Raw genomic sequence first — 26,425 nt, forward strand, 5'->3', positions numbered from 1 at the left:
TGGCTGGATCATATGGCAACTCTATTTTTAGTTTTTTGAGGAATCTCCACACTGTTTTCCATAGTGGCTGCACAATTTACACTCCCACCAACAGTGTAGGAGGGTTCCCTTTTCTCCACACCCTCTCCAGCATTTGTTATTTGTGGACTTTTTAATGATGGCCATCCTGACTGGTATGAGATGGTACCTCATTGTAATTTTGATTTGCGTTTCTCTAATAATTAATAATGTTGAGTATCTTTTCATGTACCTAGTGGCCATCTGTATGTCTTCTTTGGAGAAATGTCTATATAAGGTTCTGCCCATTTTTAATTGGGTTGTTTGTTTTTTTGTTATTGAGTTGTATGAGCTGTTTGTATATTTGGGAAATTAATCCCTTGTCAGTCGTATTGTCTGCAAATATTTTCTCCCATTCTTTATCTTTTCATTTTGCTGATGGTTTCCTTTGCTGTGCAAAAGCTTATAAGTTTGATTAGGTCCCATTTGGGTTTTTTTGCTTTAATATTGCCTTGGAAAACTGTTATGTCATTATTATTATTTTTATTTATTTATTTTATTTATTTTTGGCTGTGTTGTGTCTTCGTTTCTGTGCGAGGGCTTTCTCTAGTTGTGGCAAGCGGGGGCCACTCTTCATCGCGGTGCGCGGGCCTCTCACTATCGCAGCCTCTCTTGTTGCGGAGCACAGGCTCCAGACGCGCAGGCTCAGTAGTTGTGGCTCACGGGCCTAGTTGCTCCGTGGCATATGGGATCCTCCCAGACCAGGGCTCGAACCTGTGTCCCCTGCATTAGCAGACAGATTCTCAACCACTGCGCCACCAGGGAAGCCCTGTTATGTCATTATTTTTAAGATGTTAGTCAAGATCCACAGATTCAAAAACAGAAAAACTAACAGTTCAAGTTCAGTCTCTCAAGGAATAAGCTCCCTAACTTATCAACAATATGAATTCAGCAGTTTCCATGCTGATACACTTGGAACACTCTATAGTAACACTGAAAAGTAGGAAGAACTCAAAATTGAGCACACATATTGAACACAACTTTGTAGAAAAGCAAGGCCTGGGAAAAAAGATAGGAAAAGATCACAGAGTCTCATTAAGGTAAAGAGAATTTTTAAATAGAACTTCTATTATTGAAGCAGTTAATTACTGTTTTAATTAAAAATACCACAATGTTCATTTTTTAAAATGTGTCTACATGTCATAACATCATAAGCTAGTCAGAACAAGAAAGAACACAGAAGATAGTCTAACCCACTCAGTGTACAGTTGAGGAACCTAAGACTCAAAGAGGTAAGAAGAAAAGCGCTTAATACCGGGATTTCCTGAACGCTATTTACGTATATACTGTCTTGTCCAAATGCGTGGATGCAAAATTGTGATTTATAAGCAAAATATATATTTGGTCATTCCAAAGACCAAAATATAGTTCTCCTATATATTTGGTCTTCATCCAGGTTCCTGCACAGCTCCCCAAACCCTTGCAATTTCTGAAGTGTTGAGAGGGATAAAGGTGTCTTTTGTTATGTTAATGAGGTGACTTTTATAAAGCACATAAGGAGGGGAGCTGGACATCCCTGGAGCCAACTATGTGATTAGAGGGCTGGAACTTTCAGTCCCATCGCTGACCTCTGGGGAGGGGAAGGGGCTGGAGGTTAAATCGATCACCAACGGCCAATGATTTAGTCAGTCATGACTATGTAATGAAGCCTCCATAAAACCCCAAAGGACAGCTTTTTGTCCCTTTTCAGAGAGCTTCCATGTTGGGGAACCACAATGCTTCCTTGTGCTACTCATGCTGGACCGCAAACTCCATGAGGACAAAAGTTCCTTTGTTTGGGACCTCGCCTATGTATCTCTTCATCTGGCTATCGATTTGTTTCCTTTTATAATATATTGGTAATCTAGTGAGTAAACGGTTTTCCTGAGTTCTGTGAGCCATTCTAATTGAACCTGAAGAGGGGGACGTCGGGACCTCTGATTTATAGCCAGTTGGTCAGAAGCACAGGTTAACAACCCGGGCTTGTTACTGGTGTCTGAAGTGGAAGGCAGTCTTGTTGGACTGAGCCCTTTACCTGTGCAATTTGATTCTATCTTCGGGTAGAAGGTGACAGAACTGAGTTGAACTCTCAGACTCTCTGCTGGCATCTGAGAATTGCTTGTTGGTGTGGAGAAGCCTTTGAATTTGGCCCTCTGCACATGGGTGATTCTTTGACAATGTGCTCTACTGCCATGTACCTATGCTAAATGGTATTTCAACTCGCGTATCAGAATGAGGATGTATCAACTTTTCAGGCAACAAAGGGGATTCAAGAAATCCTAAGATGCGGTCTCTATCCTTAGGTCATGTGTAGTTTTTGGTCTTTAGCCAAAGTGGCAAAGCTAAAGAATGGGAAGGGTAGGAACCTAATAATTATTTAATATAACCTTCAGAATAGCCCTATGGAATAGGTAACGTTATTCTCATTTTTGAGAGGAAGAAACTGAGGCTTAGGGAAGAAAAATAACGTGGACAGGGCACCCAGCTGCAACAGCAGAGACTGGGTTTACACCCAAGACTAACTCCAACAAAGCCTGTGTCTGTTTCTCTATCCCAAGCTGTTTTCCTAATTGGGAGAACCACTCACTACCCGACTGCACAGCACTTAGCAAAGTGTCTGGTGCTAAGTGGGCAGCTACTAAATATTTATTGCATAAATATAAATACAAAAGGAGGTCATAATCTTACTTTTGGAAGGAACCAGAGTTCTCTATTGGAGAAAATCAAGGCTTAGAAAGGTTAACTTGGGCACAGAGCAAACAGGAGAAAAGGTCATAGTCTCAACATCCAGATTCCTAAAGGACCATTCCACCCTCCATCCTGCTTCCTTGAGGTGGGGGGATCATTAGAAGTGAACAGGATGGGACTTCCCTGGTGGCTCAGTGGTTAAGAATCCACCTGCCAATGCAGGGGATATGGGTTCGAGCCCTGCTCCAGGAAGATCCCACATGCCATGGAGCAACTAAGCCCGTGCACCACAACTACTGAGGCTGCACTCTAGAGCCCGTGAGCCACAACTACTGAAGCTTGAGCGCCTACAGCCCGTGCTCTGCAACAAGAGAAGCCACTACAATGAGAAGCCTGCGCACCGCAAGGAAGAGTAGCCCCCGCTTGCTCCAACTAGAGGAAGCCCACGCACAGCAATGAAGACCCAACACAGCCAAAAATAAATAAATTAATTAATTATTTAAAAAAAGTGAACAGGATGGTATTCTGAGTTGGTGCCCCAACCCCCGGGCCGTGGACTGGGTACCAGTCCGTGGCCTGTTAGGAACCGCACCACACAGTAGGAGGGGAGCAGCAGGTGAGCGACTGAAGCTTCATCTTCTGCTCCCCATCACTCCCTGTCGCTCACATTACCGCTCGAACCATCCCCCGCCCTGTCCATGGAAAAACTGTCTTCCACGAAACCAGTCCCTGGTGCCAAAAAGGTTGGGCTGGTTCTCAAACTTAGATGATGATCCACATCCACCTTGGGAACTTTTCAAAACTATACACGCCCAGGTCCTTCTTCAGATCTAGTGACTCAAACTCTACCATGTACAGCACAGGTATGTGCTTTTAGAAACATATGCAGGCGATCCTAACACACAGCCAAGTTTCAGAATCACTAGCTACAAGTTCCAGTTTCAGTACCACTTCGTCATGTCATTTCTAGGACAGAAAATCAAAATGATTGATTTGGGTCCCATCAGCTATAGCCAGAGGGGAGGCCACCCCTTTCCAGCAATGAATGAGAAGCCAAGAGAGAAGAAAAGCTCAATCCTAGAGGAGCTCTGAAACTGTCCCAACGGCAGCTGACAGCAATTCCACCACTCTCTCCAAAGTCCTGGGCCACTATCTCTCTAGTGCCACCTCGTCTTCAAATGGCAGGTGTCAGCAGTGACCTTGGGCTCAGAACTACTCCCAGGGGTTTGGGAAGGACACATTCACAAAAGACGGGCACCATGGTCTTACATTGCTCTCTGCCCACTGTTACTGCCACATTCTCACCACTGGCCCAAAGCCTGGCCACCTAAGCCCAGAGCTGTGGCTCCTTATTCTCTCCTGAGCCACCTGCCATGTTCTAGAGGCAGAGCTTCACCTCCCTCAAGCAGGTGGCAAAAGGAAGCAAGGCCTGGGTGAGCAGGAGATGGGCCTAGGGTGAGGAAGATGGTTGGCAATATTATGGGAGCAGCTAGCAGTTCTAAAAATTCACTGAGCAAATTAGAAATTGTAGAATGTTGAACTGGAAGATATCTTAAAGAACTAGTTCAAATTCCACATTTTATAGACACAAAAAATGAAGTTCAAAGAAGAAAGAGTGATATTAAAATGAATTTCAACTCAAACTAAAAGATTATAGAAAAAAAACGATTATAGAAGCATGTGTTTACACATTTTTTTAAGGGCAGAATGGACTGTTTAAATAAATTTAGGTATATCCATACAATGAAATATTCTGAAGCCTTTGAAAAGGACAGTAACAGGAAAAGATGTCCAAGATATAGTTTTGTGTCAAAAGAGATCACTAATTTTGTGTTTAAAAGAAAAAAGAAAGATATATTTGCATGTGTTTACAGACCAAGAATGGTATTCAGAAATATATATTTCAAGTTGTATACAGTTAATCCTGAGTATTGGGATTGTAGAATTTTACTTTTTTAAGATCTTTACAATGAGTATGTGTTTTTTTTTTAATTAAGGTACAGCCGGTGTACAATATTATATAAGTTACAAGTGTACAGTACAGAGATTCACAATTTTTAAAGGTTATATGCCATTTATAGTTATTATAAAATATTGGCTATATTCCTTGTGTTGTACAATATATTCTTATAGCTTATTTTATACCTAACAGTTTGTACCTCTTAATCCCCTACCCCTATATTGCCCCACCCCCCGTCCCTGTCCCCACTGGTAGCCACTAGTTTATTCTCTGTGAGTCTGCTCTCATGTACTATTTTTTTTTTTTTTAATTTAAGTACAGTTGATTTACAATGTTGTGTTTGTTTCAGGTGTACAGCAAAGTGAATCAGTTATACATATATAGCATGTACTACTTTAAATAATGAAAGTGAGGAAAAATATTTGTTTGGAAGGAAAAAAAACCACAGGGCACCAGACTTTTTTTTTTTATGCGGTACGCGGGCCTCTCACCGCTGCGGCCTCTCCCGCCGCGGAGCACAGGCTCCGGACGCGCAGGCCCAGCAGCCATGGCCCACGGGCCCAGCCGCTCCTCGGCACGTGGGATCCTCCCGAACTGGGGCACGAACCCGCGTCCCCTGCATCGGCAGGCGGACTCCCAACCACTGCGCCACCAGGGAAGCCCAGGGCACCAGACTTTATATAACTACTTTCTCCTATGAGACTAGGTCTCTCTTTAGGGCTTTGTTAAAAACACACACTGGGCTTCCTTGGTGGTGCAGTGGTTGAGAATCTGTCTGCTAATGCAGGGGACATGCGTTCGAGGCCCGGTCTGGGAGGATCCCACATGCGGCGGAGCAACTAGTCCCATGAGCCACAACTACTGAGCCTGCGCGTCTGGAGCCTGTGCTCTGCAACAAGAGAGGCCTCGACAGTGAGAGGCCCACGCACTGCGATGAAGAGTGGCCCCCGCTTGCCACAACTAGAGAAAGCCCTCGCACAGAAATGAAGACGCAACATAGCAAAAATAAATAAATAAATAAATAAACTCCTACCCCCAACATCTTCTTTAAAAAAAAAACAAAAAAAAAACACACTAAAGTGAACATCAGACACATTTATTTAATTTCTCTCTTGAGGAAACAGCTCGTGATTTTCTAACAAACAAATCTCTCTTAACAATGATCAGACACAATCTATTGTGTTTTAGGGCATTAAAAGGGCTTCAATACACACAGAAAGGCACAGAGGGAGAAAAGAAAGTCACACGGCCCATCACATGCAATTGACTCATTCTGATTTCCTCCTTAAACAAAGCAAACTATCGAAAAATTATTAATTACACTGAACTATGAAAGAGCCAGGCTTTTCCCTTCATTTCTTCCCAGTGCTCACCTGGCTTTACATCATTTCACCATTCTTGGCTTGCAGCTTTGTATCCTGGTTCTACCACTTACTAGGTATTGGTTGGCCGAAAAGGTCATTTGGTTTTAAGTAGACACATTTTTCATTTTCACCAAGAACTTTATTGAACAACGTATTCATCAACCGAATGAACCTTTTGGCCAACCCAATACGTGACCGTGGGCAAGTTATTCTGGGCCTCAGTGTGCTCATCTGTCAAGTAGAGATGATAAACCTCATTGTGTTGCTGTGAAGATTAACTTAGTTGATACATGTTAAGCACTTAAACAGGGTAAGCACTCAGAAATATTACATTAGGTAGTAACTATAATATGGTGGTGATAGTTTATTATTATCATAGAGAGGCAAGAGATTAAAAAGGAAAGAGCAATAAGAACACTCCAGTCCTTCTGGCTAAGTAGAATGGGTAAAGGATTAACAGCATTGTTAATAAGGCTAAAGGATGATTAGGGGAATTACTCATGAATTGTACCTCACTCTCCAAATCCCAAATGCTACAGAGAGTAAATGGTTAGCTGAAATCCAAAAATCCTATTTGCAGGTCAATGGCAACAAATTTGGACGCCGCTGAAAACAGTTTTCAGGCCCATGCTACAGGGGAGGACTGGCCAAAAGTCTTGATGCTGGTAGCAGATTGGTACTGATAGGGAGGTAACCACTGGCCAGCCCTTGTCCAGACCACCCAGCGCCAGTGACTGGGTACTGGCTGACTCTACCTTGTTGGCTCATCTCTTTCTTTCTTTGCTGTTTTTTCTAAACGTAAGATCACGAACTTAAAATGGCCAAAGGATAGCGTTAAACATGTGTGAAGAAACCAAAGTTTGAGCAGATATGGTCCTGGGCTACCAGCATTCTCTCCCTCCCAAATTAAGAGTCATCATTCAGAGAACCTAAATATGCTTTGACCCACAGGCACCACTAAACTGCAAGTCCCCTGAGTACTTTATTAGAACGAAATCATGTAAACTAAGGACAGTCCAGGGGGTTTAAATAATTTTGTGAGGCAAAAGGAAGGTATTTTAGAGATGAACTAGTTCAAAAATCATTAACGGAGGCAACAGTTTTGTGATACCTTGGAGCTATGGGCATGGGCAGGAAAGCCAGCACTCCAAGGTCACCAGAAAAAAAGCCTGAACATCTGCTGTCCCAGCCCTGGAATATCAACCTCCAGACTTCTTATTATGCTAGATAATTCAGTGGTTCAGGCCACTGTTGATGGAAGCAGCTGACTGAACCCTGATATAAAAGGTGAGTGGCCCCACCAAAAGCTTTCTAAACCAAATTTACGTTAGATATTTAGATATCTAGGTAACTGTCAGAAACAGCTCTGCTTCCCTTACTGAGGTTTTATCTATTGATTAAATATATCATTGTTTACAGTTAATGCTCACGTAGGAGGGCAGGAAAGAGATAACCCTCCATACTATTTTTAGAATTATTTCAGACACAACACATCCATCAGGGAAACATTCACCTTTACGCACATCCTCTTAATTCAGATTCATGCTATTAGTAAGCAAAATAGATAAAAATGCTTTTCTATATATGAATTGTACCAACCTTTGGTACAACCTTTAGTATTTATATTTCTGTTTCTAATTCTTGTCTTTTTAGGACAAAGTCCATGTTTATTATGTGTAACATGTAAATAGCTTTCAGAGGTATAAGCAATTAACAAATATAAACAATATGTCAAATAATATGCTACCCAACTTTTTTTTTTTTTTTTTTTCGCGGTACGTGGGCCTCTCACTGTTGTGGCCTCTCCTGTGGCAGAGCACAGGCTCCGGACACACAGGCTCAGCGGCCATGGCTCACGGGCCCAGCCGCTCCGCGGCCTGTGGGATCTTCCCGGACCGGGGCACGAACCCGTGTCCCCGCCATCGGCAGGCGGACTCTCAACCACTGCGCCACCAGGGAAGCCCTGCTACCCAACTTTTACCTAATATTTACTATTATAAATATTCTATCGTTATATCATTAAGAAATTAAAACTAGCAAATAGGAAAAGCAGATATGTGGAGGAAAGCCATGTTTTCTAAGCCTTTGAGATATGTCATAGATATTTGTTACTGAGATTTTCTTCTTCCATCAATGACAACTTTAGTTATATTTATCATTGGATGGATGTTGCATTCTCTTACTTTGATGTAGTTATAAATTAAGCATTTTTAACACTATATTAACTTTTTCAGACTCAAAGGTTATTCCTGGTTAATGGGTATTTCAAAACCTTCATTCATGTCATTAAGTTGAAAAATGTCAATTTCCTACAATAGTATGAAGGATAAACTGTGTGTATATTATATATAGTATTATATACATCTATGTCTACAATGAAGGAGAAGCATAAGATAGATGACAAACACAAAAAGCTCACTGAGAAGTTTTGCAATTATTTATCCCTATGTCCTGTATTCCAAATGGTTTACTTTAAAGGTAGCTTCTAACAGGGAATAAGACTGTCTGGCTTAATCTTCTTTGTTAAAATTTTTCTTAAGATAAAAAGGAAATGAAAAAAATAAGTAAGATTGTTTACCGTCAGTACAAACCAAAACCCTAACTGGCTCTACTTTTCTCCACTCAATTCTTAGTGGTGGGGGGTGAAGTGAAATGGCCAGAGAGGCCCTGTCTAGGTAATCCACCGCAACTGTCAGTGACAGACTCTTGGATGCAAGCATACGCCGAGCATTGACCATGCACTGACACTGTACTGAAGCTCTGGGGCCAAAACAGTGATGCTCAAGGACATAAAGTCAAAAACAGTCAAAAGATCATTCCATTCTTAAGTAAGCAGCACACGTGTGTGTGGGGAGGGGTCCAATGAAGGAGTTATGGGAAACTGGAAGTCTCAATGGAAACAAGACAAGTAAAAAATAGGCTTAATATTTAAAAATTGTTCGTTAAACCATGCCCAGGGCTTAGGAACATGTATACCACTGTACCAAAAGAGAAGAAAACCACTAGCCATATTTATAACTTGGAAGAAGAAAACTTTATGGTACTTTATTGCGCCTTAGAATAACGAAGCCTTAAGCTGCTGATCTAAGTACAGGAAAAAGTAAGATAAGGAACAGAAAAAGAGTAAGCGAAAAAAATAAGTGAAAGAAAATACTACTTGGGAGGTTCTTCCTTAATCATTTAAAGTTCAATGACATGGAGTTAGACAACCATGACAATGATTGTCAGTTTTCCTCTTTGTATGTTAATCAAAAGTAGCCACACTTAATTAAACATTTACTAAAATCTTGATCCTGTGCTAGAGTTTAACTTATCCCTTCCTTTTACATTTGAGAAAATTGAGTATTATAAAAGTTAACCTATTTCCCCAGGGGTTAATTCAACTAGTAATTATCAGGTCCATGTACATATGTTTTCTGATCACTCACACCAAAGAAACTTAGGTACACACTACCTGTACTGTACATGGTTCATATGTAACTTAGCCACTACAGTTCATACTAGCCAAATGATATAAAATTAAGTAATATTATATGTCTTCAGACCACTGGCTTTACTACTGAAACCAGTTGTAGTCATCAATAGGATTTTAATTTTAATGAGTTGATTATATTACCAGACAGGACATCAAAAAAAGCAGTTCATGAAAAAAACCTATAACAATAAAAAGCTTTGAGGTGTGCTGTTGGTTAAGAACAGAAAGGAATCTACTTCTGGTCCATTTGCTTTGTTTTATTTCTAACGTGGTAAGTTATGTTTAATAACAAATATTCCAGAGTTCAAGGTAGAGTCTTTGAAGCATGAATATGAAGAATACAGACCATAATGTTTATAATCCTTTCTGATACAGCAGACACACAGTGTGACCATCCACAGTGCCCACTACGTGTAGGACTGCTTTTGGCTGTGTTTATTAGAGAATGGGAAGCAGGAATTCCTGATAGCTCAAAATAATTTTCCTATTTCCTATTACCTCTGTTTAGCAGTCTGCCATTGCAAATATTATTTGACACATACAGTGTGTCAAATTAGAAGGAAAAAAATCACACATTTTAAGACATGAACAGTATTTTATTTCCATGCCAGTAAGGAAAAGACTTTTCTTCTTCATGGAAAAAAGGTCAGAAACTATGGGCACTCAGAAAAGTACACTTGTTTTTCACTGCAGAGTAGGTGTGCTTTCAAAGCAAGAGAGAGAACCAACAGAGCAAGAGATCAAACAAACAAAGGGAAAAAACTAAACATACAATAAAACCAATTTGCTTATTTACTGTTTATATCATGCCCAATCCTCCTCCCCACACCAAAAAAGATACAATCACTAGCAGCAAATATGCCTCTTAAATATGTAGAAACTATAAGATGACTATACAAGAACAATGAAAAAATATACCATGCTCCTTTCATTTTTAATAGTGTTCTCCTATAGTATAAGATGACTGACTTAATGAAATGCATAATATAAGGTAAATTCACAAGCAAATGCATTTTAAGATGAGTCTGTAAAACATCTCTAGCGGAGATTAAATTACAAAAAAACCAAAAGCAGTCATTTACTGGTCAAATATTTTGGTGTTTAATTATACTGATCTTATTTGTCAACTGTTCACCATTTTGTTTTTTAATGCAAAATGGAAGCTTCAGTCACAGTCGAATATAAAGCATGAGGAATGCTGGCAGTGGGCAGGCCAGGGGAGTCAGGCACCCCTACACCTACGCCTGGCTTTGCCTCAACAGACTTGTGACCTGAGCCATAAAACTTCATTTTGTCTCCTCGGTTTCCAAATCTGTTAAAGATAGCTATAGCCCCAGCAGCCTGATCTCTAAGACCTCTCCTAGCTAACATTTTATAACTCAAAACAGAATGCATTTAGACTATTCAATAGACAGTTAAAAAAGATGAACGCCTGAAGCAATAAAATAGCAGATGCAAACAACAAGGTCCTACTGCATAGCACAGGGAACTATATTCAATATCTTGTAATAAACCATAATGGAAAAGAATATACATGTAAAACTGAATCACTTTGCTGTACACCACATTGCAATCACTAACACAACTTTGTAAATCAACTATACTTCAGTAAACAAACAAACAGCAGATGCAAATCCTACTGGGACAACCCTCTGTCAATAAAATTGATGGCTCTGTATATATAATATCTATGTCAGGTCTGGCATCGGAAAATTTAACTTAGGCTCAAGCACCCTCACAACCTGCATAAGAACAACCTAAACTGACTTTTCCCAGACAAAAGAGGGCCGCATCAAGATGTAGACAGCAGTCCAGAGTTACCTCTGACGTGTAAGTGATCCCTTAACTAGATCACCTGGCCAAACTACCAGAAGCTGCAGGATATATATAGTAGCCATGTGAGAGGGACGCATGATAGCTCCACTCCCTGATTCTTCCACTCCCAGGAATCAGGGAGTGTTAGAATGAAATCAGGATAGGTTTCTGCACCCCCTGCTTATATTTCAACTGCTACAAAAGTAATTTCATTAGCAATTTTTGAAATTGTTTTTAAACTTCTGCTATAATCATTTATTCAAAAAATTAATTACTTGGTAATATTATTGATAGGCACTAAATATCTTAAAATGGCCCATAAGTATTTATATTTGTTTTAAATACTATCTGAGGATATTAAGTTGAAAAACAGAGTTCTCATTCAAAGTCCTAAAAAAGAGAGCTCTAGGACGGTACGGGGTGGGGGGGGTGGCGGAGGGAGGCAGCTCAGAAGGACAAATAGACCCTATCTCCAGGGCCTCCATAAAGAGAACAAAAAAAGTTCATTAAAGTTCATAGGGAACACTCCAGAACAGAGTCTTAGGAATGAGATCGCCCTCCACAACTGCTTTAGAGCCCAGAAACTAGATCATGAATAAACTGTTTAAATCTTATTTGCTCCTCAAAACTTTCTTTTCTCACAGGCAAAGGGAAAAAAACAAAAACATAACCAAAATGCTGGCTTTAATTATCTACATTTAAGTTTTCTCCACAACTCCTTCCTTTTAAAATAGTTCAGTAATGCTAGCCATAATACTTAGTGAAAACACAACCAGCAAAAAGCTGACAAAGGTAAATGTTTAAATGTTTACGACTACACTGTTGCTTAAGGCATTTAAAGAATGCCAGTTGTATTTTTGGTCCAAGTGCCCAGTAGGCCAGAAAATGTGCATGTGCTTCACACTACCCAGAGAAGGAAAGTGTGGGCATGAGCTGCTCTGCCCTAAAGCGCTAGCAACAAAGAACACACAGTTGCAGAGAGAAAAGCTGGTGTAATAGGAACATTAGCAGCTTAGTAGAAAATATATCTGCTCCCAAATGCTCATGAGTAAAAAAGAGAAAAAAAAATAAGATAATTACAAGTTCTTTAAAAAACACAAGAAAACAAACACACCCCTTACTAATGAGTCCATGAAGACAACCACAAATACACATCCTCCAGCAACATTAGGGGAGCCTAGCTCTGCTTCAGATGACTTGCTCTTGAGAAACAGAAAGTGGTTCAGAACCATGAGTCAGAACCATGGTGACTTTCCCAAATTCTCCTCTGGGTAGTGAACCTGTTCAGGAATCTGTCATTGCAAACTGTAAATAAGTAGATTTCAACCCTTTTTAACCTATATTCCCTCATGTTATCTGCTGTGCATCATTTGCTAAGATGTTGTAGCTTTTACTTGTGGTAGACTGTCTTACAACTCTTGTAGTTATTTTGACTGTCTCCTTCAAATATTCTCCCTCACGATCCCCTTTTCTGATCTGACCTCATAGGGACCATCCCCAAACATCTCCCCCTTGAGATTCGTTGCCTCCTGACAAAGACCTAAAGACAAGGCTGCATTTCCTCAGGAGATACAATGCAGTGTGTCATCTTCAGATGGGCATGCACTGCACTGCTTAAAAAAAAAAGCAGGTCTCTGCACATGATGAGCTATATTGCTGCTGTTGTAAATCAATGCTGTACCACAGCCAACAAGAGAAAGAACTTGTTAGTAATATATTCTAACTCATGTTCACAAAACACTGCAAATGACTATGTGTGCAGATATATGATTTGGGATGGGAGTACCTTATTTGAGAACTACACTGCATGAAGGTCATGTATTTGTATTGACAGTGTCAAACTGATAAAAGAAAAAGTTACATCAGTAGTTAATTTTCATCTCTATATAAGGTTATGGCATGTATCTGTGGGACACCTGAAGAGCCATATGGGAAGCAATATAACGAAAAGTTAAAAACATGGGTTTTGGGGCCAAACTCCCTAGGTTTAAATATCAGTGTCACCGTCTACTGTTATGAGACTTTAATCAAGTTACTTCTTTCTCTGTTTCCTCACCTGTAAAATGGGAATAATCATAATACCTATATCATAGGGTTGTTATGAGGATTAAATAAGGTATATTTATAAAGCACTTAAACAGAGATATTTAAGTATTTATTAAATTAAGGGCTACACCGGTGTTCAGCAGCCGTGCAAAGACCTAAAAGCAGTAACACTCTTTGTACTGATAGCAAAAGGCTAAAATGGGCTGGTGAGGACACACAGAAGATAAAATGACACATCACTAAAGTGGGTATCAGATTTGAAAAGTGTTGCCAAACATTAAATACAGACATTAAAATTCTGGACTCTAAGCATATTTAATCTTTTCAAGCTTGGTACTAAAATATGCCTAAATGTGCTTTCACATTTCTGTGTAGGTCTGGAGCCCTCGGTTACAAGTCTAGCCTCTGTGTGACCTTGGAAAACCTTCTAACTCTCTCTGTCCCTCAGTCTTTTGAAAAGTGATCAGACTACATGTTTGATCTCTAAGGCCCACCTCTGATAGTCCCAGGAAGGTGGCCACCTGATCCTTAAGAAACATACGAAATAAATGAGAGGAAAAGTAACAGACGTTTTAATAGAATTTTAAACGAAAAGATGGCTGAGTTGGACAAAAAGACAACCCTCCTCCTTTCCCTTCTCTGCAGGGCAAAGATAAAAATAGAAAACAAAGTCATTAGACTTCTGTCATAACTACACTTGAATAAAGAAGCAGGGACAGGAGCAGCCTCCACATTCTGGGACCACTGGGAGGCAGTTACCTTCGGTCTCGGGCTCTGATTTTGTGTATGTGACGGTGCAGCAAAGCACACTCCCCGAGAGGTCTCTCAGAATGGCTTTTGTGCCATTCAAAGCAGGGCCGCCCCAGAAACCAAAAACCACGTATTATATGATTCCATTTATATGAAATGTCCAGAACAGGCAAATCCATAGAGACAGAAAGTAGATTGGTGGTTTCTGAGGACTGGGGTGTAGAAGAAATGGAGAATGACTGCTAATGGGTACAGGGTTTCCTTTGGGGTGATAAACATGTTTTGGAATTAGAAAGCGGTAATGGAGACTCCAGGAGGGCCCACACCAAGAAGTACCTCCCAGAATTTCTGCTGCCAGTGTCCTTGTCCCCGTGGTGAGCCACAGCCACCCCCCACCTCTGCAGGAGCCCTTCCAACACTAGCAGATGGAGAACTTAATGTTCTAGATGATATTTTGACTGAAGTACCAGAACAGGATAATGAACTCCAAAATCCAGAGAGTGAACAAGATAAAAATGAGAAAAAGGGTTCACAAAGAAAAAGTGACCAAATGGAATCTACTGACACAAAGCGACAAAAGCCTTCTGTTCATTCAAGACAATTGATTTCTAAGTCACTGAGCTCATCAGTTAGCAATAACAAAAGAATGGTTAGTGCAGGGCTTCCCTGGTGGCACAATGGTTGAGAGTCCGACTGCTGATGCAGGGGACACGGGTTCGTGCCCCGGTCCAGGAAGATCCCACATGCCGCAGAGCGGCTGGGCCCGTGAGCCATGGCCGCTGAGCCTGCGCGTCCGGAGCCTGTGCTCCGCAACGGGAGAGGCCACAACAGTGAGAGGCCTGCGTACCGCAAAAAAAAAAAAAAAAAAAAAAGAATGGTTAGTACAAAAGGAGTCAGTCACAGAGTATAAAAATGAGGAATATCAAAGATCTGAAACAATCATCTAGAAGCTGATCGGAAAATTCGTTTGTCAAGCAGTGCCTCCAGAGAACCTTATAAAAGTCAACCTGAAAAAACATGTCTGCGGAAAAGGGATCCTGAAAGGAGGGTCAAATCCCTTACGCCAGATGGCTCTGAGAGAACTGGGCTTGAAGTGGACAGACGTGCAAGCAGATGCAGCCAGTCTTCTAAGGAGGAAGTGAACTCTGAAGAATATGGCTCTGACCATGAGACTGGCAGCACTGGTTCTTCTGATGAGTAAGGCAACAACACTAAGAATGAGGAGGAAGGGGTGGAAGATGTGGAAGAAGATGAAGAATCAGAAGAAGATGCAGAGGAAGATGAAGAGGTGGATGACGATGGAGAGGAGGAGGAGGAGGAGGAGGAAGATGAACAGGATGAGAGAGACCAGAAGGAAGAGGGAAATGTTTATGACACCTGAAGTGAGGCTAGCGACTCTGATTCTGAATCCATTTCCTTCACAGATGCGTCTGTCAGATCTGGTTCAGGAACAGATGGATCAGGTACTAATTTTTATATGTAAAGGTTTGTCTTTTTTTTTTTAATGGACCTGACTGGTTTTTTTCTTGAATATGTTTAAGTTGAATTATAAAATTTTTGAGGCAATGGGGGGGGATGTTAGTAAGACTGTCCTGTGATTTTTTTTTATATATAGTGTACTTTTGAGTATTATAAATGCACTTGAATAAGGTTTACATATCTTAGTAAAGGCATTTCTCAGCTACAAATTGACTGTATTATAAATGTACACTAGTCTGATTGTTTCTCTATAAGGAAATGTATTTGAGGTTTTAATGTTATAAATTCTTAGATTTCCATACTAGTCAACAGCAGCTTATTTAAACACTGACGTACTTGAAGTATATTCATATGGAACCCGTCTGCTAGGTATAACAATATTTTCATGTTAAATGCCTCTAGATTTTCATCATGTGGCAACAGAAATCAAAATAACTTTTTCTCTTGGGAGCTCAAACTTCCTTTCATTTCTGTACCTGTGGGTTGACTGGGGCAGGGTCGCCAGAAGGCTGGGTATAAAGGTACAAGATGGAAAATAAGAGTATAAAATTATTGTGGAGAGACTGGGTAAGAGGCATCTTGGGTCATTCCTTCAATATTACATGCCCTGCCACTTTATCTTTATCTGACCCATGAGACTTGACTATGGGAATGGTAGATAGTTGCAGTCATTAGGCTGAGGGAGCCCTATTTTGGGGGGAAATTCAGAGGGTAGAGCAAGGAGAGGTCATGGTACTTAGAAACCGCTGGTCACTCTGTGATGATTATACTCTCATGGCTGTCTTATGTAAAGATGCAGCCAGATCTCCTACACAGGCCAAATGTACTAAATATTGGGATACAAGAAAAATTCTATTATTTTGATATAGTTGATAGTTACAATGCCTTTATTACAGAATTTTATCATTTTAATGTAGTACATTGTTAGTAAATCATATTCTTGGTATAGTGTAAACGATAAGAGCAAATGACCAGGTATTTTCTTTTTGTTTGTTTGTTTGGGTTTTTTTGCGGTACGCGGGCCTCTCACTGTTGTGGCCTCTCCCGTTGCGGAGCACAGGCTCCGGACGCGCAGGCTCAGCAGCCATGGCTCACGGGCCCAGCCGCTCCGCGGCATGTGGGATCTTCCCGGACCAGGGCACAAACCTGTGTCCCCTGCATCGGCAGGCGGACTCTCAACCACTGTGCCACCAGGGAAGCCCCGACCAGGTATTTTCTAATTGGCACCTGAAGTGCTTCTAGCCTTTTGCTCACTAGAGTTCTAGGTTTAGGAGTTTAGACAGGTTTTGAAGGAGGTTAAAGAGTTAAACTGAAGAGATGGGTAGTTGGCTTTAATATAAAAAGAAAAACCTGTGGAATCTTTAATTCTACTATTCCATCATACTTTTTGCAAACTGATGGGACATACGTTTTATAATTTATGATAATGGATAGAGAACAAAAATTGCATTGGCAATATGAATGAATGTTCATTTACTGTGGAGAATGTGTGAAACCTGTAAAAGTAGGCAACATTTTATTATAGGAATCTTCTTTTTGGTGTCCATGTTAGGAACAATATTTCTTAGACTTGAATGTTTATCCTGTTTAAGTCAAACAAGGGAGATGTATAAATATGTAGGGCCTGAAATAATGAGTATTTTTATTTTATTTTTTTATAAATTAATTTATTTTGGGCTGCTTTTGGTCTTTGTTGCTGCGCACAGGCTTCCTCTAGTTGTGGTGAGCAGGGGCTACTCTTCGTTGCAGTGTGCGGGCTTCTCATTGCAGTGGCTTCTCTTGTTGCGGAGCGTGGGCTCTAGGCACACGGGCTTCAGTAGTTGTGGCGCACAGGCTTAGTTGCTCCACGGCATGTGGGATCTTCCCGGACCAGAGCTCGAACCTGTGTCCCCTGCACTGGTAGGCAGATTCTTAACCACTACCCCACCAGGAAAGCCCCATGTGTATTTTTAATAAATTCCTTAGATGCTGATACTTAGCAAGATACCTATTCATGCTTTGTTTTTTGTGGATTAGACATTTCAGATTGAATGGTAGCCAATAGTTCTTTTTTTTTTTTTTTTTTTTTGCCAATAGTTTTATAAAACCTGGATATTAAAACTGTTAAGAGAGACTTACTGTTACAAAAGAGATACTTGCCTGGAACTCTTACTTTCCATATTAAAGGAAATTTGTGGCTTTTCTTTGGAAGAGCTCTTATGTGGAACATATTTTAAAGACTGTATTTAGTATGCACGACATTATTATTTTTATTTTGGAGTAGTTTCTCTTCGTAATAATGTGTGAGAGAAAAATGGGGTGGATCTGGAACTCCACCAGAGCTAAAAACAATTTTTTAAGATTTTTAAACACAAGGGATCACAGTTTAGTTTTTGTGTCATGCATTTTCTAGATTCCAGTTTATTTTACCTTATTTTTCTCAAAATTTCAGTAATTTTCTTATAAAAGTGACACACGTGGTGGCTGTTAAGGGTTTATTTGTTAGACGACTTTCATTGTTTTTTTGACCTGAGAATAATAGTTGGGAGAGGGGATCATAAACTTAAGAGCAGTGAAAGTTATTTATACAAAAAAGATTAAAAATCCTTGGAGATATTTTAATGGTAATGCTATATTTAACATTACATAAAAATTGTTGGGTGAGATCTTACTTCTGCTTCTGTTATATTTCCTGCATCATCTTTTTTTTAAAATAAATTTATTTATTAAAAAAAAAAGAAAGCAGTGATGGTTGCAAAACTTCATACTAACCGCTTAATTGTACACTTTAAAAGGGTTGCATGGAAATTATATCTCAGCAAAAAATGGGGGGAGGGGCAGGTCAGCTGTAATAAAGGTTCCTATTATTATCCAGTAGTCTGCCTTCTCTTATCAGAAATAGAAGGAAGTAGGGAGATTAAAGTCATTCTGTCAACAGCTCTTGATAATGAGAAGTCTGGAATTATATTTCAAATTGCCTATAAAGGGTGGCCAAAAAGTCTGGAAACTTAGAGGTAGAGGATTAATGGCCCTGCTCTCAAAGGGAAATGATATACGCAGAAAATAAGAGTAACCAGTAGGAAGGGGCTACCTGATAAGGCATGGGTTGCCCCGCCCCGAGGGCCAGCCAGGCCTCCAGCTGTCTAGTGCTCCAACATGACAAGGCCTGGTGTGAAGCCAGGTGCACCTGAGCCCCACCCACAGATTTCCCCAGGTAGTGAGTCACGAGAAAAGCTACGAAGCCAAATAGGCTTTTCCTTATTTCACTTCTGCACCCTGCAGCCTCTAAGCCTATCACTGACCATTAAGCACAACCTGTGGGCCACTCTATGGTGGCCCAAGGAAAGGAAGCAGCAGGAGCAAAAGCTGAAAGGTGAGAAAGGAAGGACTATTAGCAATAGTTTGGCAGGATCACCAATTCCTTCCAGGAATCACAGCAGACAGAATGACCTTAAAATGTACATTGTAACATGTCACCTCCTACTTAGAACCCATCCAAGGCAATCAGAAAACATGCAAACTCCCCACAGCTACCTGGAATAAAATGCACACTTGGTGTGCCAGCCACCAGCTGTGCCTGATGGCACCTGCACCTCTCTGGTCCTCCTTCGCCCCTCTTCCCTCTCAGAGCTTCCAACGCACCAGGTCCTTCAACGGCCCAAGCGCCTGGCTGCCCAGGGCCTGGCATTCGCTGCTCCCTCTGCCTGACTCTGCTCTCAGCGGGCAGCTTCTCATCCCTCAAGTCTTTACTCAAATAGTAGCTCAGATAAATACCTACAGGGGGCCCCTCCTGTTAATCTCTACCACAGCTCCCTGCGGGTGCTCTGTGGAGGGCTCACCACACTGTCACTACTTTACTATTTATTGCAGTCTACCCTGTAGACTAGTCATGCAAAGATGGGGAGTATGCCCAACTTAGTCCCTGGTGTATGTGAGGTGCTGCCACAGTGTCTGGTGCATGGTTGGCATTTGATGTTTGCTAAATAGATGAACCTGTATTTTTAAAAATAAAGAGATGAACCTGTATTTTTAAAAATAACTCTGGCTGGGGAGAATTCCAAGAGACAAGGAGAACAATTAAAGTGGTCACAGATCACATCTTAAGTAACACTGATTGTGGTGCTACTAATAGTACCACTTACAAGGACTTTCTTTCTGACAATTGTACAGTTACATCAGTTAAGCAATGAACAGACTTGATTTGACTAATATAACCGTGATTGCCTGAATGTTTACTAACTGGGGGTCTGCGTGCTTTTACTGTGCACACAATCCCATGTGTCCTTGAACCTCCTTCACAAAGCAGAGGCCAGGTGGGCCTGTGGACTATTCCCAGGGTTAGCAGGCTGTTCTTCTGCCCCTTTCACCCCCTCTTCAAGTGTAACAAGCACAGGTTATGCTGCTGCTCTACAGCAGGGCTTCTCAGCATGGGCTGCACATGAGACTCTTTTAAAAATTCCAAAACCCAGGCTGCACCCCAGACCAATTACATCAGAATCTTTGGGGATAGGGCCCAGGCATCAGCACTTTTTAAGGCTCCTCAGATAATTCCAATGGGCAGCCAAGGCTGAGAAGCACTGTTTTAGTGAAAAATCCAAGCACCCAGAGACCAACCTTCACTTAATTCCCTTATGATAATAGGATCTTGTATTCATTTTAAAGGTAAAAGCTGGTTGTACCAAAAGGAAGCATCCTATGAATAAATACTAATCTAGAGATACTCATAAATTGTTTCCTGAATGTTTATTTAAATCATTAAATCCCCTTTTTTAGATTTTTAATACTCTTCCAACTCCTATTACTACAAATGTCACTTTGCCTCAGAATACTCAGATAGAAAAGTGTATCTACTTGGTGAATAAAAAAATTCTAAAATATATAAAACCCACTTACCTGAACTACTCAGATACATGACCATCTCTACCATTTCACAGAATTCCTAGCAATAGGCACGAACACTTAGCTTCTTGTAAATAAAGAGAGCCAATAATATTCAATTGACTATGTAGAAAATGAATGAAAGAATGAGTTCAAACAAATGATAAAAAACTGAAATTGACTTGCTTGAAATTACTTTTAAAATATGACTTTAAAAATGGCTCCTGCTAGAAAGAGTCACATGTAGAGAACAAACTTATGGTTACCAAGCGGGGAAGGGCAAGGTGGGATGGACTGGGAGACTGGGATTGACATACAGACACTACTATGTGTAAAATAGATAACTAATGAGAGCCTACTGAATAGCACAGGGAACTCTACTCAATGCTCTATGGTGACCTAAATGGGAAGGAAATCTAAGAGGTATATGTATACGTATAACTGATTCAGTTTGCTGCACAGCAGAAACTAACACAACATTGTAAAGCAACTATACTCTAATAAAAATTAATTTAAAAACAGACAAACAAAGTGGCTCCTGCTAGAATTAATCCACTAGGTCAAAGAAAAGCATGTCCAAGCCCTGTCTGCCTTCAGTCACATCCACTTCCACATACATGGATCTATACATCCCACCCAGAAACAGATTTTTACTTTTCTAAAGCCCATATCAATCATCTAATCACACCAACAGACAAGGTTATGTTTCTCACAAGATTACTCACCAAATAGCACAGATGTGGAAAAAATGTTTTTTATGCTCTTCAGTATTTTTAAAGATCCACAGTCTTCCCTAGTTCAAAACAATTCAAGCAGCTAGGCAGTTATTAAATGTGATCAATAAGATCTGAAGCACAAACTTGAAAAATGCTTCAAAATCTTTATTACTAAAAGAACTCTTCCAAGTAGAATACACAAACAGAAGAAAAGTAAAGGAATGTTCTACCTGGTTATTTTGTCCATTATCACAGACACAGTGATGTGCAAGCCATTTTGAACCAGTGTTGCCTACAAACTTTCTATCTACACCATCTATTATTTTATGGAGAACTGCTATTCTTATAACTTTTTCATTGATCTGAAAGTCAAACCAGTTTTTCTGGTCTGTCTTCAGAATTGTTTGGTATACACAAACAGTGTGGATGGTACTTTAGCCGATAATGCTGGAGAGGATCTCCAAATTCAAAAGCAAGTAGTGTCCTATATGTAGTTAGATTTTCTGGAGCCACTAAGGGTCTGTACCAGACTAACTCAGTAATTACTACTTACGTAATTTCGATTTAATTTTTCAAGTCCGAACTTTTTCTAAAACACATTTCCCCTTTCTAGTCATATATTAAATTCTAGCCGGGCCTAGGATAGACACAGTCGTAATAATGTGTTATTGGTGTCTTAGCCTTCCAGCTGAAATATTTTCTTCCTTTTTTTTTTAATCCCTGTGGTTGAGGAAAGTTGTACAGACCAATTCAATAGAAGTAAAACCCACCAGCTTTCTTGGGAAGAACTGTAGAATACAACAAAATTTATTTGTGGGGAAGCATAATTCCTATTGAATGAATGGAAAAATGAAATTGTAGAATATTTTCAAATTAAACACACTGTAGAGTAAAAACAGCCTCAGCTAGCAGAAAAGTCAGATCGTAATCTGATAAGATTCACTTGCCATTTAGATTAATTATATAGATGGGTCATTTATATAACCAAGGAGATATATTAGGGATGCATTTTATAAGGTTTGTTTTTGTTTTTATACTAGGGTAAGTGTTTCCCGTTTGCCTGTAATAAGTGGCGAGCCTTTTTAATATAAAGAAGACAAAATTCTCCCCAGTGTCTGAATTAACATTACTTCTGAATTAAAGAAGCTCTAATTGATGGGGATTTACTGTGTACATAAATATAAGGTGAAATACACACTGAAATAATTATTCGGGAGAAAGAATCGGCTCACTGTACCCGTTGAGATCGTCCCAACAGTAAAGGTCGACTTTGCTCTGCCTTTCATTTGTGCAGCTGTTAGAAGGCATACACTCCGCCAGTTTAACCTGATGAAATATACATTTCGGCTAGTCATCGGGAGATCAGGTGTCAAGGTAAAGCTCTAAAATATGTAACCTTAAGCAGTCAGTTACTACTCTTTGGTCCTCTGACCACTCTCCCAGGGAAATGGGGATGGTACAGCAACTAGAACAGCTCTGGATGGGGGAAGGGGAGTGAAGGGGAGGAAGGGACGGTTGCAGGGGGAGCCACTTACGAGACGTAGGCTGGGTAACCAAATCCTATCAGGTTGCAGAGGAGAGAGGCTCCATAACCGAACACCAGGTACAAAGCCACCAGCCCGATGACACCTGCAGACACGAGGAGGGAAGTGGGTCGGGTGGCACACAGGCGCTCCAGCCGGGCAGCCCCCGCCAACACCGCAAAGCTTGGCCCGTTCTAGGCACTGGAGAAAAACCGCACCGAGGCTGGGCCCGCGCCTTCTCGGGGCTTTGCCTTTGGTCTGGGGATACTGGCAGGCCGCACCTTTGTGCCCTTCCTTCCCCCGTCCCTCCCGCAAGGGGCCCCACGCCACACTGCGCACCAGCTGCAGGAGCCCCGCTTCCTTCCCGGAGGGTCTGGGCAGGCCGGGATTCCGGCGCCTGCCCGCAGCCCCTCCCGTCCCGCGCCCAACTCTGCGGAGGGTCTGGCTAGGACCCGGTACTCTGCCACGGGGACCCCGCCACTCGGCGTCAGCTCTGCGCTCGGCCACAGGCACACGACACTGGGCCGCAGGGCAGACACGTCAGCGCCGGCCGGTCCCCGGCCCCACGTCCCGGGCGCTCCGCCACCGGGCCGCCCCGGGCGAGGTCTCTGGCCCCTGGCCTGTCCAGGCGGCCACTTCTGTCCCCGACGACGCCACTCACCCCCGTCTGTCACCGAGCCCGTGGTCCCAGCTGCGATGCGACAGCCGCTCCCGGGCCGGGCAAGCGGCGGGATCCCGCGGGCCGCAGCCCCACACTCACCGAGGGCCATGTAGCTCCGGTTCACGCCGGTCTTGGCCTCGAGCTTGGCCAAGATGTCAGTCATGCAGTTCTTCTGGTGAAGGAACTGGTCGAACCTCTGCCTCATGGCTGCAGACATGGCGGGGACCGTCGCGCCGCCGCCTGGGACTGCTCCTGGTGCCGGGTGGCCGCAGCGCGAGGTGACTGGGGTGGCGCCGGGCGGGGCGGGAGGCGGTCGATTCCCAAGTCCCTCCGCTCGCGCCCCGCAGCCCCCCTCCTCGCCCCGCCCAGCCGCGCCGCCCCCTCTCCCTCCCGCGGTCCTCGGCGAGCGCCACACCCTCGGTGGCGGCGCTAGCAGCCGCTGCTCACTGCTGGGCGGCCGCCCACTGCCTCTGTTAACTGGGTAAAAAGAGGGTGGTGAGTCTTGTGAGGTCCCTTCGGAAATCGTACTCGAAAGGAGGGGGCAGGCGGCCTTGTTGCTCCCACCTAAAAAGTAGCGGGACTGGTTTGATGTACCTACCCTGTTCTGCTAAACCTGCTGAGACGTTTTAAATCTAGAAATTGAAATGCTCGACCATCCTGAAAGAGCTCTTTGGTTGCAGACCTACTTTTCCCTTCGTTGTCAGTACTCGGCATAGTTCTTCTCACTTACAGATAGGAGTCTTTTTGAAAAGACCCTTGAAGAAACTTAACACACCCTCCTCTGGGGACACCATTTCCAAGAAAAGTCCTGCCCTACACTGCTTAAACCATTTCATGGTGGGCTTGGCATTTGCTTGGTCTCTGATACCATGGAAACTTTTCCAGACCCCGGCTGCGAAGTCAGTAGTGCGCGCTTGCCTACAAGCAAAATTACCCTGCAGAAGGTAATTCCAAATCTTTGGGCAGAACTTCACTTTGCTTCCTTCAGAATGTCGTGCTCATGCTCTTCCTCCACCTAAACTTAGGCTCTTGTTACCGCTCGCCCGTATTATTTCAGGAAACTCCCTTTGAAAGTATTCTTTCTTACTCCTGTGATCTGCACCCTGCTGCAGAGTTTTCCTGGTTGCTTAAGCTTGAAAGGCTCTCCGTTCCCTACAGACCAGAGCTCCCATTCCTTAGTATAGCATTCACTGGCCCTGTGCACAGACTTGCCCCAACATTCTCTCTTTGTCCTGTGCAACCCCTCTGCTCTTTCAAATTGACTTTACAGTACTGCCTTACACTTCGGTGAAAAGCTACCTTGCCCACTCTTAGCCTTTTCCTTTTGTGCTAATTCTCCTTCCTCTTTTCTTCCCCAGATCTTAGCTCAATTCTCTCAGTAGTCCCATGACCATCCAGACAAATCAGTGACCAAATTAAATTTTAAAAAAAAAGTAAATAAACCAATAATAGGATTACTGTGATAGCCTCCCCGCTGAGGTGTCCATTTCTGTCTTTGTACCTACAGGCAATTCTCAGTGTGGCAGCCAACTGGAATATTTTTAAAATGTGAGTCAAGTTGTGCTGTCTTTTTGCTCTTAACCCTCCAGTAGCTTCCCATCTGCTGGCCTCAAGGTCATAGATGATATGTGTGGTTCATCCTTCTCCCTTCTAATTTCATCTCCTATTGCCTGCTTCCTTGCTGTGCCTCAAACAAGCTGAGCCCACTCCTGCCCCTGGGCTTTTACTTTTTTGCTGTCTTAGTGGCTCTCAAACCGCAGTGATTTTGTCCCCCACAGGACATGTGGCAATGTCTGGAGACATCTTTGGTTGTCAGATGAGTGGTGACAACTGGGGTAGCAGATGTTACTCACCACTACTAGCATCTAGTAGGGATGCTGCTAAACATCCTGCAATGCACAGGTCAGTCCCCCCCACCGCCCACCCCCGCAAAGAAGAATAATCCAGCCCCAAATGTCAGTAGTGCTGAAGTGGGGAAACCCTTCTAAAAGCTCCAGATAAGCACTTAACTGTCTCCTCCCATTCGTCAGGTCCTTGATCAAATGACAAATTTGTGAGGCCCTCTCTGATCCAGAATTGCAACCCCCGATGCTCTCTAGCCACTGTCTTGCTTTATTTTGCTCTATAACACATTACTGTCTGATAGTCTGTGTGTTCTATTTGTATTTTTTTTCTTTCCCCACTAAATTATGAGATCCACAAACGTGGGTATTTTTGCATGTTTTGATTATATCTGTGTCTCAAACACCTAGAACAGTGCCTGGTATTTAATAGGTGTTCAAACTATTTGATGAATTAACGAATATCTAACATGCATTGTACTACTCAGTATTCTATGTGTTACATGTACTAATTCACTTAATCCTCACAACAGCATGGTGTAGATACTATCTATTTTATCCTCATTTAAGGGAGGGAAATGAGGTATGCCAGGGTCTCAAAATTGATAAATGTCAGAGCTAGAATTCAGACAGGACTCTTACCCCCTGCTGATACGGGTTAAATTGTGTCCCCTGCAAAATGGATAAGTTGGAGTTAAAACCCCTACCTTATTTGGAGGTAGGGTCTTTATAGAGGTAATCAAGTTAAAATGAGGTTATTAGGGTAGACTCTAATCCAATATGACTGGGTCCTTATAAAATGGGGAAATTTGGATGCAGAGACAGACACACATAGAGGGAAGATGATCTGAAGACACAAAGGGAGAAGCCAGCCATCTACCAGCCAAGGAGAGAGGCCTTCCCTCACAGCCCTCAAATAAAACCAACCCTGCTGACACCTTGATCTTGGACATCTGGCTTCCAGAACTGTGAGACAATACATTTCTTTTATTTAAGGCAGTTTGTGGTACTTTGTTACGGCAGCCGTAGCTAGTACAACTGGCTACGAGGATAACTGAATTTTGAACTTTTTAACCAGTTGTGTGTTTGTATAATTTCCTACTAAGTGAGTACAGTAATTATTCATTTGGTTGGAAGTCAGTGTCATGTTTTTGAGAACTTCAAATGATTCACAGTTTGATAGTGTTATCTTTTTTAAGCCAAGGAACAACATC

The 26,425-nt window shown here is 42.0% G+C and overlaps 1 protein-coding gene across 1 annotated transcript in view; it reads right to left on the reverse strand.

Moving 5' to 3' along the window:
- REEP5 (receptor accessory protein 5) overlaps positions 1-23,701 on the reverse strand; it is a 40,901-nt gene extending 17,200 nt beyond the window's left edge. Inside the window, exons 1-2 of the mRNA XM_027100114.1 lie at positions 23,470-23,701; positions 22,722-22,815 (exon numbers count right to left, since the gene is read on the reverse strand). Of these exons, the coding sequence (XP_026955915.1) occupies positions 22,722-22,815; positions 23,470-23,587 (212 nt within the window). The 5' untranslated portion in view covers positions 23,588-23,701. The remainder of the gene's footprint in view (positions 1-22,721; positions 22,816-23,469) is intronic.
- Between the last annotated feature and the right edge of the window lie 2,724 nt (positions 23,702-26,425).

This window comes from Aethalodelphis obliquidens, unplaced genomic scaffold (genome assembly GCF_003676395.1).
Source record: "Aethalodelphis obliquidens isolate GAN/ISIS:26980383/991018 unplaced genomic scaffold, ASM367639v1 scaffold4, whole genome shotgun sequence".
Taxonomy (NCBI): domain Eukaryota; kingdom Metazoa; phylum Chordata; class Mammalia; order Artiodactyla; family Delphinidae; genus Aethalodelphis; species Aethalodelphis obliquidens.